General features: G+C 42.6%; 1 protein-coding gene across 1 annotated transcript in view; it reads left to right on the top strand.

The window, feature by feature from the left end:
• The window catches only part of MICU2 (mitochondrial calcium uptake 2), a 303,165-nt gene that overhangs the window by 267,516 nt on the left and 17,150 nt on the right, over nt 1–18,499 (top strand). The window contains exon 8 of the mRNA XM_077298382.1: nt 7,490–7,587. Coding sequence (XP_077154497.1) covers nt 7,490–7,587 — 98 coding nt within the window. The remainder of the gene's footprint in view (nt 1–7,489; nt 7,588–18,499) is intronic.

Genomic DNA, 18,499 nt, shown 5'->3' with positions numbered 1-18,499 from the left:
ACATTTCTTTTGTGCGATGATTACAGCTGTATGATATAGATGTATCATTTGTACTAACAAGCACCAGTCAAAGCTTCATCCCGATACAGAACCGGTAAAATCCTTTTAATTAGAACAGCGCCCGGCTGTGTGTTACAGCCGCCACTTGTCGTTTGCTCACACTGTACATTTAAAATGCTATACACGTCCATCATAGTAAATCATAATATATATGTTTGCACATAATTGCTACACTTCCATATTCTATAACCTTTGACCTAGAGAATCAGCCTGTAAAGCAAAAGAAGATCATTCTTTTATCAGCAACAGTCCAAACAATAGCCGGTGCTCACATCTTCTTAGAAGAATTGCGTTATTGATCCAGTAGTATAAGGCTGTGTGCACACGATGTAGATTTAGTGCAGATCTGCAGCGTTTTTTTCTGCTGCAGAAACGCTGCAGATCTGCACTGTGATTTACAGTACAATGTAAATCAATGTGAAAAAAAAAAAAAAGAGCTGTGCACATGGTGCAGAAAAATCCGTGCAGAAACACTGCAGATTTCAAAGAAGTGCTTGTCACTTCTTTTGTGCGTTTCTGCAGCGTTTCTGCACCCCTCCATTAATAGAAATCCGCAGTGGTAAAAACTGCATAAAATCCGCCCAAAAAACGCATCAAAAACGCACCTGCGGATTCTGCCAGGAGATGCAGATTTGGTGCAGAAAATTCTGCACCCAAATCTGCAACGTGTGCACATAGCCTCAAAGGCACAAAAAATGGTTGAACACAACGGCACAAAAATTAAAAAGGCAGAAAAGAAATATCCGCAGCGCTCTCAGGCAACATGTTTCACACCTGCATGGTTCTTCATCACGCCTCAATAATATTTGTTTTGTTAGTAATGTTTGCCTGAATCTATTAGACGGCCGAACCTTAGTATTATATGTGACATGCCATAAATGTCTATAAAGGAAAAAACCCCGGTAGGGTATGTTCACACATTGCGTAATATTCGCATGTCTTTGGTGCATTTTTTCACATGTGCTTTTGATGCCGTTTTTCCCCCATTCTTTAGAATGGGTGAAAAGCTCCCAAAAAATTCTGAATGAACTTGACATGCTGCAAATTTGTAAATACGCAAGAAAAAAAAAATCAAAACACAACACATGCATGAGATTTTTTGAAATCTCATTCACTTTGCTGCTACTGTAAAACTCAGTTTTTTTGCTGCAGAAAAAAAACTCTGCAAGATCATTACATGTGAACATACCCTTAGAGGCCTGAGTTCACTACGTCCGGTATTTCATACACATTAAGACGGCTTTCATAGCTTGGGTTAGTGATTGAAGCCTCTCCAGCATCAGAGGGGGAGTACCCTCAGCTGTCCATCCAGAAACAGGAGCATCCACGCCTAACATGATAGCGGACTGCTCACCTAATTAGCACAAGATAACTCACGCCATGTACAGTGAAGTATGTGTGCATTCAGCATATGGCACCTATCAAACCCAAAAACCGTTCAGCTCCAGAATAGATAGTCCTAATCTAGACACCATGCCGCAGTCCCACGGATTACAAAGTGTCTCTAGATAAATCCCACCAATCCAAGCACCAGGATACATAGCCGACATGATGGGAGGAAAACCTGCTCATCGTGTTATCTCATAGGTGTCCGGTTCTTACATGAGTAACATATCATAAATTGTGCGTCTGAGCCATTTTGGAAGAGAACCTGTCTCCGCACAGAACTACTGTTGGCATGAACATTTCTACTTACACCTGTATGGCCAAGGGAAATATGATAAGATATTTGTTTTTAGCATTGGCCAAGAAAAATCAGTCTTCTACGTGTTCCCTAATGATGGGAGGCTTCCTAATGATGCTCGGTTTACGGGAGGGTATGACTTAACTGCTCAGCACCTTGTCATCCAGCATCTTTTCGGCTGGCTTATTTGGGATATTATTTGTATACAAACCTTTTACCGACGATAACTAATTTTACAGTTATGGTGACAGGTCATCATAAATATAGATGTAACAGAAGTGAAAGCGTTCAATAGTCATCAGCTCATAATTATCTCCTGTGGTGTGTAATGAGTTGGGAGAAGGGCATCAGAGAACCCACTGATGATATTGGGAGGAGTTGAACACTCACTCCTCCTAGGTTTCCCCACAGGTTATAACGTCTACAAAAACCCTGGTAAACAAATTCACCCTGATTACAGCTGATCTCTCGGAGAACTCCTCATAATCATCTTATTGTATGGGTCATGTCCTCCTGGGAGATCTGGGGTTAGAAGATCACTAAGTATTGTGAATCTCAGGTGTTCTTGTACTTGAAGGACTATCTCACAGCTGTTCCTGACCTGGTCATTTCCTCTCCTATAAAATCTGGCCAGACCTTCCCTTTCTTACAAGTGAAAGTTTTAATTCCTAGCTCCTTGGAGTCGTTGTGCTAAGTTGAAGATCGTTGTTGCTGCTGGAGATTGTTGCATGCTGTTTTTGGGTGTGAGCTTTCTTTATTGTCCTATTCCCATTTGACCAGTCCAACATTCGACCTGGATGAACTCCTTTGCTAGTGGCTTCTCACTCCACCAAACAAAAGGGGTCGGCCATTGTAAGGAATTCCACCAGCCTGATGCTTCTCTCCCCTGATATAATCTTTTGAGGAAAGAGTCAGGAGGCCCCATGCATATTAGACTGTCTGCAAATATTGGCGGGTATGGACTTAATTTAGTCTAATGTGAATGTGGACCTTTTGTGAGGTTGTTACCTAAAGATTGCTTTTCTAAAAAAAGAATACCCAACCCAGTGGTTAGTTCCTCCAACTAGCCATACTTTTTCTCTGTAATGGCCATTGGGAAAAATAGTATTACCGGCTGGCTATTCAAATAAATATCCAACCATGTAATAATACTTGGTGACTCCTACAATTTTATCTAGTAAGCCTAATTTAATTAGATCAAAGTATTGTTGGGATAAAACCATATCGATAATTACCGCAAAGGCAACATGGGCCCGTGGTAAAACGTTCAGCTGTAGTAGGGATTGATCCGACCACCATCGCGTATTGATACAATGGCTTGTCCCTGTGGTCCTGAATATTGCTTATTATGGCTAGAGCATAGAAATGTATGGCATGTTTAGTGGTCCCCTCCAGGCCGTGTCCTCGGCTCCTCATCTCATCACTCATGGCAGTTTTTGGACACACATCTGTTGAAGATCGCGAGGCTTTTGGTGCAGATTTCAGTAAGAGCTTTCTACATGAAGGCAGCAGAATAAGCAGATACAAGTCTGAATCGCTGGAGAACGGGGCAGCCCTTGTGTGTAGCATGCTCTGAAGTCTCAGACTCCGGCTTCTAAATTCCTTTACCATTACTATACGGCGCTCTAGGAAGCTTGACATGCAATGTGTCCACGGGCTTTACCTCGCACTCGATTATGTTCTGTAAATCTGCAGCTCTGTCTTGTGAGAGCGCGCTTACATTACCTGTCTCTATGGAAGTAAATACAAACTGTCAGAACACCAGGTTAGAAGTGGGAAAAAACGACTTACATTTTATTGGCATTATTACCATATAGTCTTCATCTTCCTTCCTACCATATTTCCTAAAGAGAAGAGTACAAGGTTAGAAAAACCAATCATAGAGCAGAACACCTAGCCCTAAATCCCTGGAGTAAGTAAGGTACAATAGTGTGCACTCAGGCAATTAAAGGTGAGGTGCAGGTGTCACGGACTATGAAGGTCCCAATACAAGTAATATTTGGAAGACACCGCACACTCTAATTGTTGCTTATGCAAAATGGTGCAAATTTATTAGACAAAAACTTTACATTAGTAACACATGGGAGCAACATCAGCATCAGCTGGGCGCGGGAGCGCCGCTAAACAAGACGTCCACTCCAGGTCCAACACACAGGGCAGCAAACCACGGCTGGCCATATACCGCCTTACCATCTACTAGCACCACCTATACTTTTAAGCGAGGGATTCGCTATGCTTGTCTATCATTGCTATACCAAGCGATGTTATGATTAAGGCTCGGGAGAGTCGAAACGTCAAATGTTACTACTGTGGTCACTCATCCTAAATTTGTATATTGCTCCCATGTGTTACTAATGTAAAGTTTTTGTCTAATAAATGTGCACCATTTTGCATAAGCAACAATTAGTGTGCGGTATCTTCCAAATATTACCTAAATCCCTGGAGAGCTGCCACTAGAGGTTACAAGGTTAGAAAAACATGGCCGCTTTCTTAAAAAAAAAAAGTACTACACTTTTCCACAGATTGTATTTTATTAACGGGCGGGTATGTTCTAGTGAGTTATACCTTATCCATAGCGGAGAAGATTACTTACTGATCAGTGTGGCCCAGTTGCTGGGACCCCCAACGATCAAAAAAAAGTCGGCCTTTGGAATCTGGTGGGACCAGGATATCTTTAATGGAGATTCAAATCTTCCAATTTAGCGCCATTTATTGTGGAGCTGACGTAGAACATGGATTACAGCATTTGGTTAATTTTGACAGTCCCAGTGGAGTTGGGGTCGAGCAAGCACGCCTCCGCTCTTGGCTTTGCACAGCCTGGTTCCTAGGGTCCTCTTCTTGAGATTGCTAGGGGTCACAGTGGTCAAACTGCCAACGATCGAACTCACTATCTTGGGAATAATCCCTTAAAAGAAACCGGTCACAAAGTTTTCCCAATATAAACTACGGCCACCACCTTTATGCTGTATATACAGTTAGGTCCATATATATTTGGACAGAGACAACATTTTTCTAATTTTGGTTATAGACATTACCACAATGAATTTTAAACAAAACAATTCAGTTGCAGTTGAAGTTCAGACTTTCAGCTTTCATTTGAGGGTATCCACATTAAAATTGGATGAAGGGTTTAAGAGTTTCAGCTCCTTAACATGTGCCACCCTGTTTTTAAAGGGACCAAAAGTAATTGGACAGATTCAATAATTTTTAATGAAATGTTCATTTTTAGTACTTGGTTGAAAACCCTTTGTTGGCAATGACTGCCTGAAGTCTTGAACTCATGGACATCACCAGACGCTGTGTTTCCTCCTTTTTGATGCTCTGCCAGGCCTTCACTGTGGTGGCTTTCAGTTGCTGTATGTTTGTGGGCCTTTCTGTCTGAAGTTTAATCTTTAACAAGTGAAATGCATGCTCAATTGGGTTGAGATCAGGTGACTGACTTGGCCATTCGAGAATATTCCACTTCTTTGCTTTAATAAACTCCTGGGTTGCTTTGTCTTTATGTTTTGGGTCATTGTCCATCTGTAGTATGAAATGACGACCAATCAGTTTTGCTGCATTTGGCTGGATCTGAGCACACAGTATGTCTCGGAATACCTCAGAATTCATTCGGCTGCTTCTGTCCTGTGTCACATCAATAAACACTAGTGACCCAGTGCCACCGGCAGCCATGCATGCCCAAGCCATCACACTGTCTCCGCCGTGTTTTACAGATGATGTGGTATGCTTTGGATCATGAGCTGTACCACGCCTTCGCCATACTTTTCTCTTTCCATCATTCTGGTAGAGGTTGATCTTGGTTTCATCTGTCCAAAGAATGTTCTTCCAGAACTGTGCTGGCTTTTTTAGATGTTTTTTAGCAAAGTCCAGTCTAGCCTTTTTATTCTTGATGCTTATGAGTGGCTTGCCCCGTGCAGTGAACCCTCTGTATTTACTTTCATGCAGTCTTCTCTTTATGGTAGATTTGGATATTGATACGCCGACCTCCTGGAGAGTGTTGGTCACTTGGTTGGCTGTTGTGAAGGGGTTTCTCTTCACCATGGAGATTATTCTTCTATCCTCCACCACTGTTGTCTTCCGTGGACGCCCAGGTCTTTTTGCATTGATGAGTTCACCAGTGCTTTCTTTCTTTCTCAGGATGTACCAAACTGTATATTTTGCCACTCCTAATAAAGTAGCAATTTCTCGGATGGGTTTTTTCTGTTTTCGCAGCTTAAGGATGGCTTGTTTCACCTGCATGGAGAGCTCCTTTGACCACATGTTTACTTCACAGCAAAACCTTCCAAATGCAAGCACCACACCTCAAATCAACTCCAGGCCTTTTATCTGCTTAATTGAGAATTACATATTGAAGGGATTGTCCACACCTGTCCATGAAATAGCCTTGGAGTCAATTGTCCAATTACTTTTGGTCCCTTTAAAAACAGGGTGGCACATGTTAAGGAGCTGAAACTCCTAAACCCTTCATCCAATTTTAATGTGGATACCCTCAAATGAAAGCTGAAAGTCTGAACTTCAACTGCATCTGAATTGTTTTGTTTAAAATTCATTGTGGTAATGCCTATTACCAAAAGTAGAAAAATGTTGTCTTTGTCCAAATATATATGGACCTAACTGTATGTCCACTATCCCCTCTGCATAGCACAAAAGTAGCTTTTATACAGTCCATCATACAGCACAGTCCAGTCCGATGGGCACCTTCTCTCTGGTTATAATCACTGTCCTCCTGCCCTGCGTCATGTGGATGATGTGTCCTACGTTATCCACACACAGTCCACCAATCGCAGTCCTGTGCAGGTATACTTCGCTTTACTCTGCTGAGGGCAGTAATAAACATGCGACGGCTTTACTTCTGGGTCATCGGTGCTCTTTGGCCTCTTCCTGTGAATGTGTGTTACAGTACTCAACAGGGGAGAGTAAAGAGCACCGGCGTAGGAGTGCGATCGGGGGACACTGTGTGGATGATGTAGGATGCCTCATCCACAGGAAGCAGGGAAGGAGGACAGTCATTGTGACAAGAGAGGAGGTGCCGAAGCAAGACCAGCGACTTCCCATGGATCGTACTGCGCCATATGGGGGGTTATAAATGGCATTGTTGGGTATCTGTAGAGGAGATTTGGGACTTATATACAGCTTACTAGAATACTGTAGAGGCATTAAAGTGGTGGCCATAGCTTTTATTAGGAAAACTTGGTGACAGGTTCCCTTTAACCTTTAGACCCATTCACTTCAATAAAGCTGTACTGAAATACTAGACAACCTGAGGACAGGTGTGGGGCTGATTTTGCAAGAAACCTTAGTTGCTGAGTGAAACCACAGTGTCACCATTTCTTCTTAACTCTCTATCGTAACTTCGATGCCAAGTCCCTACAGGAGTGTTATCCTTTATCCTACAGATGTTTTGCGTGTACGCTTTTTTTCTGAATACCAATATATTTATATGCTTAAACCCTACATGTACTTCTGTTAATACGGACCTAAATGTATTTTGAAAAAGCATCTTTAATTCACAGTCTGAGAAAAGTCTCTAAGATGACCCACACTCATAATATTAAAAAATGGTCTTCTGGAAAGGTCGATCCTCTTATAGATGAAGTCCGATACACCTAGGCTACAGTGTATGGAAGTGCAATATGCGGTGGGGTGGATTCACTGTGTAATCTTGTGACTTTTATTTTCTCACATTCTTCCTTTCTACAACTTTCATAAACAACGGTAACTAAAAAAGCGAATGTTGTTTTGTAGGACTCCACTTCCGACAGTGAGGACATCAACACAACCTTACTTGTTCATTTCTTTGGACGTGGAGGACGCGATAAGCTCCAATATGCCAGTTTTTACAGGTATTTTTTTCTGATGTCTATGTTTGTTGGGTAACATTAAAGTCAGTTTTTAAGGGAAGAATATCTGTAAGATACAGGCTAAAGATATATGAAAGGTACTGTATAGAAAAGTATCGCTAAATAAAACCGAAACCTTCCCATCCAAAAACTGCTACTAAGCCACGCAAGGATCTAGAGAAAAAATATATTCTAAGGGTTGTATGGCATCATACACACAGACACCGAGACTGGCGTTTCGCATGTTCATCTTTCTGAAGGGTCCTCTGGAGTCAGATGTACCAAATTAATTGAGGGGAATGCGCTACCTAATTAATTTGGTGCATCATTTAGCTGCTTTGCACCAGCGTAATAAAGGTACTGGAGCACACTCCTGTCAGAATTTAAGCCAACCGTGTGACGTAACAATTTTTGGCTCATGATCAGTTATAAGGGCCGAAGAACAAAATTCACTGAAGTGTTGCATCCATCACTTAACGGCCCATTCAGATATCTGGTTTTTTTACGTAGGACCAAAAATGTAGAGTTTCATCAGTGTCATCATTTTTTTTTTTCCCATGAATGAGGAAAAAAAAAAAAGTTACTCCACGTTCTCCTAGCTATCAGTCAGTGCTATCCGATTTTGTTCTCGGACCCATAGACTTTAATTTCCAAGTTTGATCCGACGCTCTCATCAATATCGGATTATGTACGCACCACTTGAAAAAAAAAATCACTGAGATGTAAACAGCTTCATAGACTGTCATAGGGTATGAGAGCTATCCGTGAAAAAATGGATTGTACTCACACGTGAAAAACTGACGTAAATGAGCCCATACCAACGGCTACCATTGGACCCTATTGAATATAATGGGGTCCTTCGAATTTTTGTAAGTGTACTTGGTATTTTGCTGATAAAAAGTGTTCTAGTTCTATTTTGTTAAGTATGTTTGGCCAGATCTTCGACACAGGGTTCAAAATGGAGCCTCCGACCCAGATGTGAACAGAGCTGTAAGCAATTTTTTTTACACCCATTAAAGTGTAAAGAAATCTTGTAACTTTTCATTATACCGTACGTTGAAGCAAACGTCTAGGACATTTTTTACAATTCTTGTTCTTTTTAAGTGCCTTTATTTCTTTACCATATTTTATTACTAATGTATTTGTATGTGTTTTCTCACTTTCTCAAGAATTAGAATTGACACCATCTCATTAATTCTTTACCATTTTTGAGTATATTTTATGCTATTTTTCCCATCTGATAACTGTTCTGTTTGTGTCTTGTGCACAATGACGTCGTCAGGATCCTGCTTACATATCTAGCGCGGCTCTACAGCAGATCTAATGCCTTTTCACCCTATGGAAACCTTGACTTGATAAAAACACATACTTTATGCGGACGGTCTGTTCCGTAGGATTGTAGGATTGTACCTACCACACAGACAGAAGCTTGTTATCAGGATTTACTCCCACGTCTCACTGTAAGGTTTGTAGGCTAAGTGTAGGGTCTAATCCTGGTAATTTTCAAGATTGTCACTGATTCCCCCCTTTCTGGAACTGGAATGTGTTTTTTATCATTCGATATATCACGGGCTGACAGTGGAGTTTATTTAATGCATGGAACATTGAAGAGAAGATCTGAGCTGTTGAATAAATAGCACTTTTAACATCATCCTACAGAATAATGGAGATCCAGGACGTCTTTTTGTGACTGTAAGCTTCGATCTTTCACGGACAGCTTTGGAGCTGATGTTTTTTTGCCTCACACAGAACATTGTTGTGGGTGTTTGATCTACCCCACGCTGTTTGTACAGGAGATGACGGATGGAATTTTTAGAAGAACACATAATTTCACCCAGGGAAATCTCTACTCTGGTGGGAAAGTCAGAAGACTTCCAGATCCATCACGAATTTGTTGAGAAGTTGCTGCTGTCCCGTTTTGTAAAAGAAGAAAAAAAAAATCAAGAAGTGTGTTGGCTTGATATGTATTTGTTTTTGGATGGAGTCGTCATTTTTATAGAACGGTTTGAGTGGACCCACATGAGAGCTCTTAGGCGCTGAGATAACAGTGTAGACAGGTCTGAAGAGGGCTGAATACAGAAACACGACACCTGTCTGCTTAGGGAAACCTTTCTGTACAGATGAAGGAGGCACCTGTCAGATGTAGAACATTACGTGAGAAAAGATTGCTCAGGTTTACGTATCTCTTTACTATTTTAATCTGTAAAGAACTAAAAAAAAAAAAAAAACCTAATGGAAAATGAGAATCACATGCAAAGGCATGACCAGGTTACCCTCCGAGCTTGACGTAAAACTGGCCACGGGCACAACTACAGTTCAGGTCATCTGGCTCCTAACCATGTGTCACCACAAAAAGTTGCTCGTCTATAGTCGTTGGTCCTGACAACCTAATCGGGAAAAAAGCAAGCTAAAAAATATTTAATCACTAGACTTTACTGCTACAAATCTGCAAAATTGGAGATCGCTTTTGTCAGTGTCTGACCAGTCCGTTGAAATGCATAAAAAGGTGTCTAGAATAAATATGTCGCAGAAATCACTGGTTGAACAGTAGAGCTGAGTGGCATAGGTAGTAGGTTTTTGTATTTTTGGACCATATATCTGTAGCCACTTGTAGGACACTTCTTAGTTTGACAAAGTGTATCGCCATGTTGATTATTCTGAGTGACAAAAGTCTATTGGAATAGTAAAGTTCGAAAAACCCAGGTGACATAGATTTGGCCCTGATACAAAGTTCTGCCAGTACTTTGACTTCGTTTGTGATATAAGGCTGGGAATTGCCGCCAATTAGGCTAGCCATACACAATAATATTGGGGAACTTTCCAATTTTTGGCCAAATTTTGACTGTATGATGGCCTCCCCACTCTGCCCTAGCTCCACATGTCTGACCAGAGAAGTTGGATTTCCACATGCTTTTTCCCTTTGCTCTCTGAGGCAATAAGCTGCAGTCAGAGGTTTATGGCGGCAGCTTGTTCGCATCCCTATGCGAAGCAAATGGATACCTGTCTGGACCAAGTACATGTGTAGGTGAGAGAAGGAAGGAATAGTTGTTTGCTGAATAGTCAATTATTATTATTATTATTATTATTTATTGTTATAGCGCCATTTTTTCTCTTCGCCACGACAGCACCCACTGAGAGAGGGGATCCGCCCCTAGGAACAGGAAACCCTACGGAGAGATAAAAGGGGCGGTCCCCCTCGCTCCCACAGTTTGGTTTCCTGTTCCTATGGGAAATCCACGGAGAAGAGGATGCCTAGCCTGGATGCCGCTTGCGCAGTTTACCTGTGAGGACGGCAAGGGCTCCAGAGCTGGAAGCAGCGTCGGGGGTCCTGGTGTCAGCTTCCCCCCTCTGCTGGCAGACGCTGTGAGGCCAGGGCTGGAGAGTGCTGGCTCACAGAAAATCATCCGGCACGTCTGCGGGGAGTTAGCGCTGTAATGGGGAACGCTGCGCCGTCCTCGGCGAGCGCTTATACGGCGTGGAGCCCCGGTATGTCCCCCGGAAGTATAGGCTGAAAAGCTTCCGAGGAGAGGGAGGAGACGGCGCCGGCGCTGGTGCCGGTGACAGCGCGGGCATATGAAATATGGCCGCGACCCGGAAGTGATTAGCACTTCCGGGTTCAACAGGAAGAAGATGGCGGCCCCCATGTGAAAAGGACGCCGGCGGTAACGCTCCGGCGTCCAATATGGATTCGGCACAGGACCCTGCACAGGACCCTGCGATGTCTTCTATTGAGGCCACCGCAACTACTCCTCGCAGCCATGCCAGCAGCAGCAGCCGCTCCAAGCGGAGTGGATCTTCTAAAAAGAGCAAGCCTCTGCAGTCTCCTCCCCGTCAGCCGGTACCTTCACAGACGCTTCACTGGGGTGAGTGTACATCTACCCTATTAAGCTGATTGCTGTCCCCTCTTCTCTAACACTCTAGGCAAAATGTACTGAAAAAACGAAACACAAACAGTGTGCGATATGTCTTCAGCCCCTTCCGGATAGTTACACAAAGAAACTTTGTAAACCATGCATTGATTCCACCTTACGGGAAGAGGCCTCTGTTAAATCTGAGGACATTAGAGTGTTGATTAGAGAAGAACTACAAGCCCTGCATAGTTCGGGAAAAGAAACGCGTCCTAAGGGGACAAGAGAGTATGTTTCACCCATATCTGACCAATCTTCCGAATTAGAGGATGCAGATTCGGATGTTTCTAGGGATTATGTTTCCTCGGATGAGGATCAAGATACGTGCTTCCCCACCGACAGTATAGATAACCTGGTGAAGTCTGTCCGTAACACTATGGGCATTGAGGATTCTAAGACCCCTAAAACACAGCAGGACATAATGTTCGCTGGGCTGTCCGAAAGGAAAAGACCCTCCTTTCCGGTGATAGCAGCAGTTAAAAATTTAATTAAAAAAGAGTGGGAAAGCCAGGGGCAGAGGGGACTACCACCATCTTCAAAGAGACGTTATCCCTTTAATGATGAGGAATTCTCAACCTGGTCAAAAGCCCCAAAAGTAGACGCAGCAGTGGCTTCCACATCTAAAAAATCCCTGCTACCTGTGGAGGATTCAGGTTCACTACAAGATCCTTTGGACCGCAAAGCCGACTCTCTCCTTAAAAGAGCGTGGGAATCTTGTGCGGGAGCCCTAAAACCGGCTGTGTCAGCTACATGCACCGCTAGGTCCATGCTAGTCTGGCTAAATGACTTGGAAGAAGGACTTAAAAACGGTCTCTCTAGAGACAAGTTGAGAGCCTCTATACCTTTAATTAGGGGTGCTACAGCCTTCCTGGCAGACTCATCTGCTGACTCAATACGATTAGCGGCCAAGTCGGCGGGGCTGACTAATGCAGCACGTAGAGCCCTGTGGCTTAAGGGCTGGAAAGGCGATCCCCAGACAAAATCCAAATTGTGTGGTCTTCCATGTCAGGGTGAGTACCTATTTGGTACTAAGCTGGACGAGATCCTGACTAAAGCAGGGGAGAGGAAAAAGGGCTTCCCTAATAATAATTACCTTCCATCTTATAGGAGGGCGTTCCGAAAGCCCATGTTTAACAAGAGGAAGGATTTCAAGAGCCAAGATCGCTGGGCCACTAGAGACACCAGACAGAGAGGAGCACTTTTTGGGAAGCGCCCTTACAAAACTGAGGAAAAACCCCGTTAGAACAGATCTGCCTGTCGGAGGTAGATTGTCTTCCTTCTCAGATCAATGGCAGAAAATAACCTCGAACATTTGGGCAAATAGTATCATCACCTTCGGCCTAAAATTAAAATTTTCCCGAGTCCCGCCGGACTCATTTCTATTGACTTCTTTAAAAACCCAGTTACAGCAGGAGGCTTTGGAGCAGGAGGTATTGAACCTTCTAGCCAAAGGGGTTTTGGTGGAAGTTCCATTTCTTCAGCAAAAAAAGGGGTTCTATTCCCCTCTATTTTTAATCCCAAAGCCAGATGGATCTTTCAGAACCATATTGAACCTTAAAAAATTGAACACCTTTTTGCAGAATCAAACCTTTAAAATGGAGTCTATCCGATCCACCATAAAACTGTTGTCTCCCCATTGTTTTATGACGGTACTCGACCTAAAAGATGCGTATTACCATCTGCCAATTTTTATAGAACATCAACAATATCTCCGCGTGGCGATTGTGTTGAATGGACGTATACGACACTTTCAGTATACAGCAATGCCCTTTGGACTATCAATAGCTCCAAGGGTATTCACTAAGTTAATGTCGGAAGTAATGTCATACCTAAGAGTAAAAGATACCCTCATAATTCCGTACCTTGATGATCTTTTAGTGGTAGGAAGCTCCCCGTCACAATGTCACCAACGATTGTGTAATATGGTCTCGTCCCTGCAGAGGCTAGGGTGGTTGGTGAATTGGGAAAAGTCTAGACTTCTTCCAACTACTCGACAAACATTCTTGGGGATTATAATAGACTCCATAAGCCAAAAATGTTTTTTACCACAATCCAAGCAATTGACAATAAGAAATAAGGTACAGTCGGTAATAGATAAACCTCTAATATCTTTAAGACAAGGCATGTCCCTCCTTGGCTCCTTCACGTCATGTATCCCAGCAGTACCATGGGCCCAATTTCATTCAAGGTGTTTACAATATGCAATTTTACATGAGGAAATAAAATTACAAGGTCATCTAGACGGTAAAATTTCCCTTTCTGAAGATGTAATTAAATCCCTATCCTGGTGGCTAGAACCAGATCACTTGGTTAGTGGGGTCCCCTGGGTAGTTAAACCTTCAAACACAATATTCACGGATGCCAGTCCTAGTGGTTGGGGAGCACATATGAGAGATCAGGTAGCCCAAGGTCTATGGTCGGTTACGGAGTCAGACGACTCGTCTAATATAAGAGAGCTGAAAGCTATCCATCACGCTCTTTGTGAATTCCTTCCGCAGCTACACGGAACACATACAAGGATTCTGTCAGACAACATGACATCAGTAGCGTATATCAATCATCAAGGAGGAACAAGATCAGGAACACTCATGTCTATAGCCGAAGACATCCTAACTATAGCCGAGAAACATCTACTGTCTCTATCAGCACTACATGTCAGAGGAGTGAACAATTCAAAAGCGGACTTCCTCAGTCGCCATACCCTCCACCAAGGGGAGTGGGTTTTAAATCATCGAATCTTCAAAATGATAACCGTAAAATGGGGCTTACCAGAGGTAGATCTCTTCGCTACAAGAGACAACAGGCAATTAAAAAAGTTCGCTTCAATGTTCCAATCCGACAAACCCGATTTTCTCGATGCTCTCCAGGTACCCTGGACATTTCAGAAAGCGTATGCCTTTCCTCCTCTGATACTTCTACCAACAGTAATCAGGAAGATAAGAGAGGACAAAGCCAATATAATCCTGATTGCCCCATTTTGGCCAAAGAGACCATGGTTCTCCCTGCTCAGAGCTATGTCCATTTCAGATCCATGGATTCTCCCAGAGGATCAGGATCTTCTTTTCCAGGGGCCATTCAACCACCCTCATGTGAAGGGTCTACGGTTGACAGCCTGGAATTTGAGAGGCAATTGCTGAAATTAAGGGGTTTCTCTGATCAAGTAATTAATACTCTATTATTAAGTAGGAAAAGATCCACTACTTCTATATATGTAAGAGTATGGAGGAAGTTTCTAAGTCTTTATCCATTGGCCTTGTCAAACGAAATTCCTATACTTAACATTTTAGAATTTCTCCAGAAAGGACGTGACTTAGGTCTTTCAGTTAATACCTTAAAAGTACAAGTCTCTGCTCTAGGGGCATTGTATAGTCACAATGTAGCGGGTGATAGGTGGATAACTAGATTTATTTCAGCCTGCCAGAGGTCAGAACCAGTTCAGATTCCCCGCATACCGCCTTGGGATGTTAATCTAGTCCTTGAGGCCTTGACAGGTCACCCATTTGAGCCACTACACTCAGCTCACATTAAACACGTTACTCTCAAAACTACTCTTCTTGTCGCATTAGTATCGGCAAGAAGGGTAAGTGACATACAGGCACTATCAGTAGATCCTCCCTTTCTGTCAATATTTCCAGATAGAATCGTCCTGAAAACAGACCCTTCCTACCTACCTAAGAGGTGTACTAAGTTTCATAGATCTCAAGAAATTCTTCTTCCTACTTTTTATGATAATCCTACAAATCAGGAAGAGGAGAAATACCATACCTTAGATGTGAAAAGGGCTGTAATGACTTACTTAGACAGGACTAGCGCCTGGAGGAAGAGCAGGGCTCTCTTTGTTTCCTTCCAGGGTCAAAGGAAAGGAGCTGGTGTCACAAAAGGCACATTATCTCGATGGATTCGGGAGGCGATATACCTGGCCTATTCATCTAAAGGGGAAGATCCACCCGAGACTGTAAAGGCACACTCAACCCGGGCAATAGCATCATCCTGGGCAGAGCGAGCAGAGGTTCCAATAGAACTCATATGTAAGGCCGCAACCTGGTCTTCGCCTATTACCTTCTATAGTCACTATAGATTAGATCTATCTGCTTCCACTGATTTCTGTTTCGGTAGATCAGTTCTTAACACGATAATCCCCCCCAAATAGCTGTCTCTGAAAGTCTCTCAGTGGGTGCTGTCGTGGCGAAGAGAAAACACCGGATTACGTACCGGTAATGCTCTTTTATAGAGCCACGACAGCACCCCTTCACTTCCCTCCCTTATATATTAGTTTGCATATGAGCACTGATAAGGGTGATTGGTTCTTGTAAATATACGTGATTAAGTCAAAGATGAAATGTTAATATAGAATGACCTACTAAAACTTGTGGGCGGTTCCTCGCAATCTCTGTAACCCAAACTGTGGGAGCGAGGGGGACCGCCCCTTTTATCTCTCCGTAGGGTTTCCTGTTCCTAGGGGCGGATCCCCTCTCTCAGTGGGTGCTGTCGTGGCTCTATAAAAGAGCATTACCGGTACGTAATCCGGTGTATTCCATGGCGCTTTACAAGTGAGGAGGGGTATACATAATAAAAACAAGTACAATAATCTTGAACAATACAAGTCATAACTGGTACAGGAGGAGTGAGGACCCTGCCCGCGAGGGCTCACAATCTACAAGACAATGACCTATTGTGTTTACTGAGCCTTAGTATGAAGATGTCCTAAAGCCACATGACTCCCCATCCACCGATTGTATCATTACTACCTTAAATACGTGGTTGTAAGCAGCGTAATCGGAGGAATATGTCTCTGTGATTTGACAAATCTCATGTTTAGAACGAGATCATTAATCAGATTAATCTGTTCGAGTCAGTGATTAGTTCCCTTTAATAATTCAAAGAAGAGTTAAGAATAGGTCATAATGATAGGAACCACCTTCCGTAAGGACATCGGTTACTTTACTGTCAGGTATTCAACTCGGATATAATTTTTTGCTAGTTTAATGGCTGTTTCATGAATCCCCAGACCCTATAAAGTACACTATATGAATAAAAGTATTAGGATACATTATTTGTTGGGACATGTTAATTGTTAAATTCAAGGGTTTTTTGCTTTTACAAATGTTTGTTTTATGAAAGAATAGCTCTGTTACTTACCTTTCCTAAGTCCATTGCTTTGCGTAAGTGTACGCCTGGGTTACTGGAGTGACACAGCAACCACCTGTGATGCCATCACCAATGGCCTTTTAAGGCCTACTCACAGTGCTGTCAGAGTATTTGGTAAGCATAGCATTCATTTGCCACATGTTCTTCAGGAATTTACCCTCACCATCCACATCACTCAGCTGTCTAATCATCATTTCAGAAGACTCTGACTGTTTATCAACTATCTGCATTTACTTCCTAGTTCAGACCTGCAGTTAATAATTTGTTTGCTGTAAACATATCGAGCTCTTCTATGCCAATAGTGGTGCTGTTCAGACAATTCTGTGTAATCTTCTCTGCAAGTAAATATTCAGTTTGCCTATTATAGATTCGCCTGATGATAGCATATATTTCTGACATTAACCATTTGACTTCTACATGTCCTGGATTGACTATTCATCTTCCGTTCCTGAGTATAATCCACACTTCTGGCTGTGCTTTCTGGTGTTTGCTGGTCTGCCTGCCAAATGACATTTTCCTCTGTCCTGGTCCTTGCTGATCCATGTGCCAATGTCTTGGGTCCATTTTGCTCACCCTGACCTACATCTTCCAGATATCGCCTCCACCAGTGAGCCTTTAATAAGCGCGTTGTAAAGAATTCACTGAATTCCTGTATAAGTTGCCTCTATTGTAACAAGTATGTTTGTGAAATTTCTTCCTTTCTAAATATTGCACAATCAAGCGTGAGTTGTGTTATTTAAAAGTGGCAGCATTTTGGAACCACAGCAAGTCGGCCTCAAAGCGGAGACCGCATAAAGTTAAAGAATTGGTTTGCTGAGTACCGAGAAGCAGAGTGCACAAAGTCATCAACACTCTGCTGACTCCATAACTGCAAAGCTCCAACCTCTGCTGACATTAGCTCCAACCTCTGCTGTCAATATCGCTAAACCTCTACTGACATTACCTCCAACCTCTGCTGACATTAGCTCCAACCTCTACTGATATTAGCTCCAACCTCTGCTGATATTAGCTCCATTACCTTCATTCCCCGAGGTTTACAGGCAGGAGCACAGCTGCATTATAGCAGAGTTCCTGCCTGTAAAATATTTTAACCCCTTCAGATGGATTTACATCGTGGGACGTTACAGATCTACGGATGGTATGTATATTGTTGATTTATTATTTTTAATTTGTTACAGAACGATGGTCTTCAGGTGGATTGAGAGAGCAATAAAATATTACAACAACCTGTGTGTTTATTTCATTAAAATACTTTGCAATATTGTGTGTGTGTTTTTTTTAACCATTTCATACAATTGGATTAATAATGGATAGGTGTCATAATTGACGCCTCTCCATTATTAATCTGGCTTAATGTCACCTTACAATAGCAAAGTGACATTAACCCTTCATTACCCCATATCCCACCGCTACACGGGAATGGGAAGTGAGTGTCCAAGTGCCAGAATAGGCGCATCTTCCAGATGTGCCTTTTCTGGGGTGGCTGGGGGGCAGATGTTTTTAGCCAGGGGGGGCAATAACCGTGGACCCTCTCCAGGCTATTAATATCTGCCCTCAGTCACTGGCTTTACCACTCTGGCGGAGAAAATTGCGCGGGAGCCCATGCCAATTTTTTCCGCGATTTAACCCTTAAATTTAATAGCTACAGCGCCGAAATTTTGCATATACACACTACTAACATTAGTAGTGTGGAATATGCAAAAAAAAAGGGGGATATGAGATGGTTTACTGTATGTAAACCATGTCTCATATCATGTCGGGTTTAGGCAGGAGAAATGAAAAGCCGGCAATCGGCTTTTCTGCTATATCGCGCTGAAGTAAATTATATATATCTATATATATATATATATATATATATA

This window comes from Ranitomeya variabilis, chromosome 3, assembly GCF_051348905.1.
Source record: "Ranitomeya variabilis isolate aRanVar5 chromosome 3, aRanVar5.hap1, whole genome shotgun sequence".
NCBI lineage: Eukaryota > Metazoa > Chordata > Amphibia > Anura > Dendrobatidae > Ranitomeya > Ranitomeya variabilis.
This window is presented reverse-complemented; position numbering and strand designations above follow the sequence as displayed.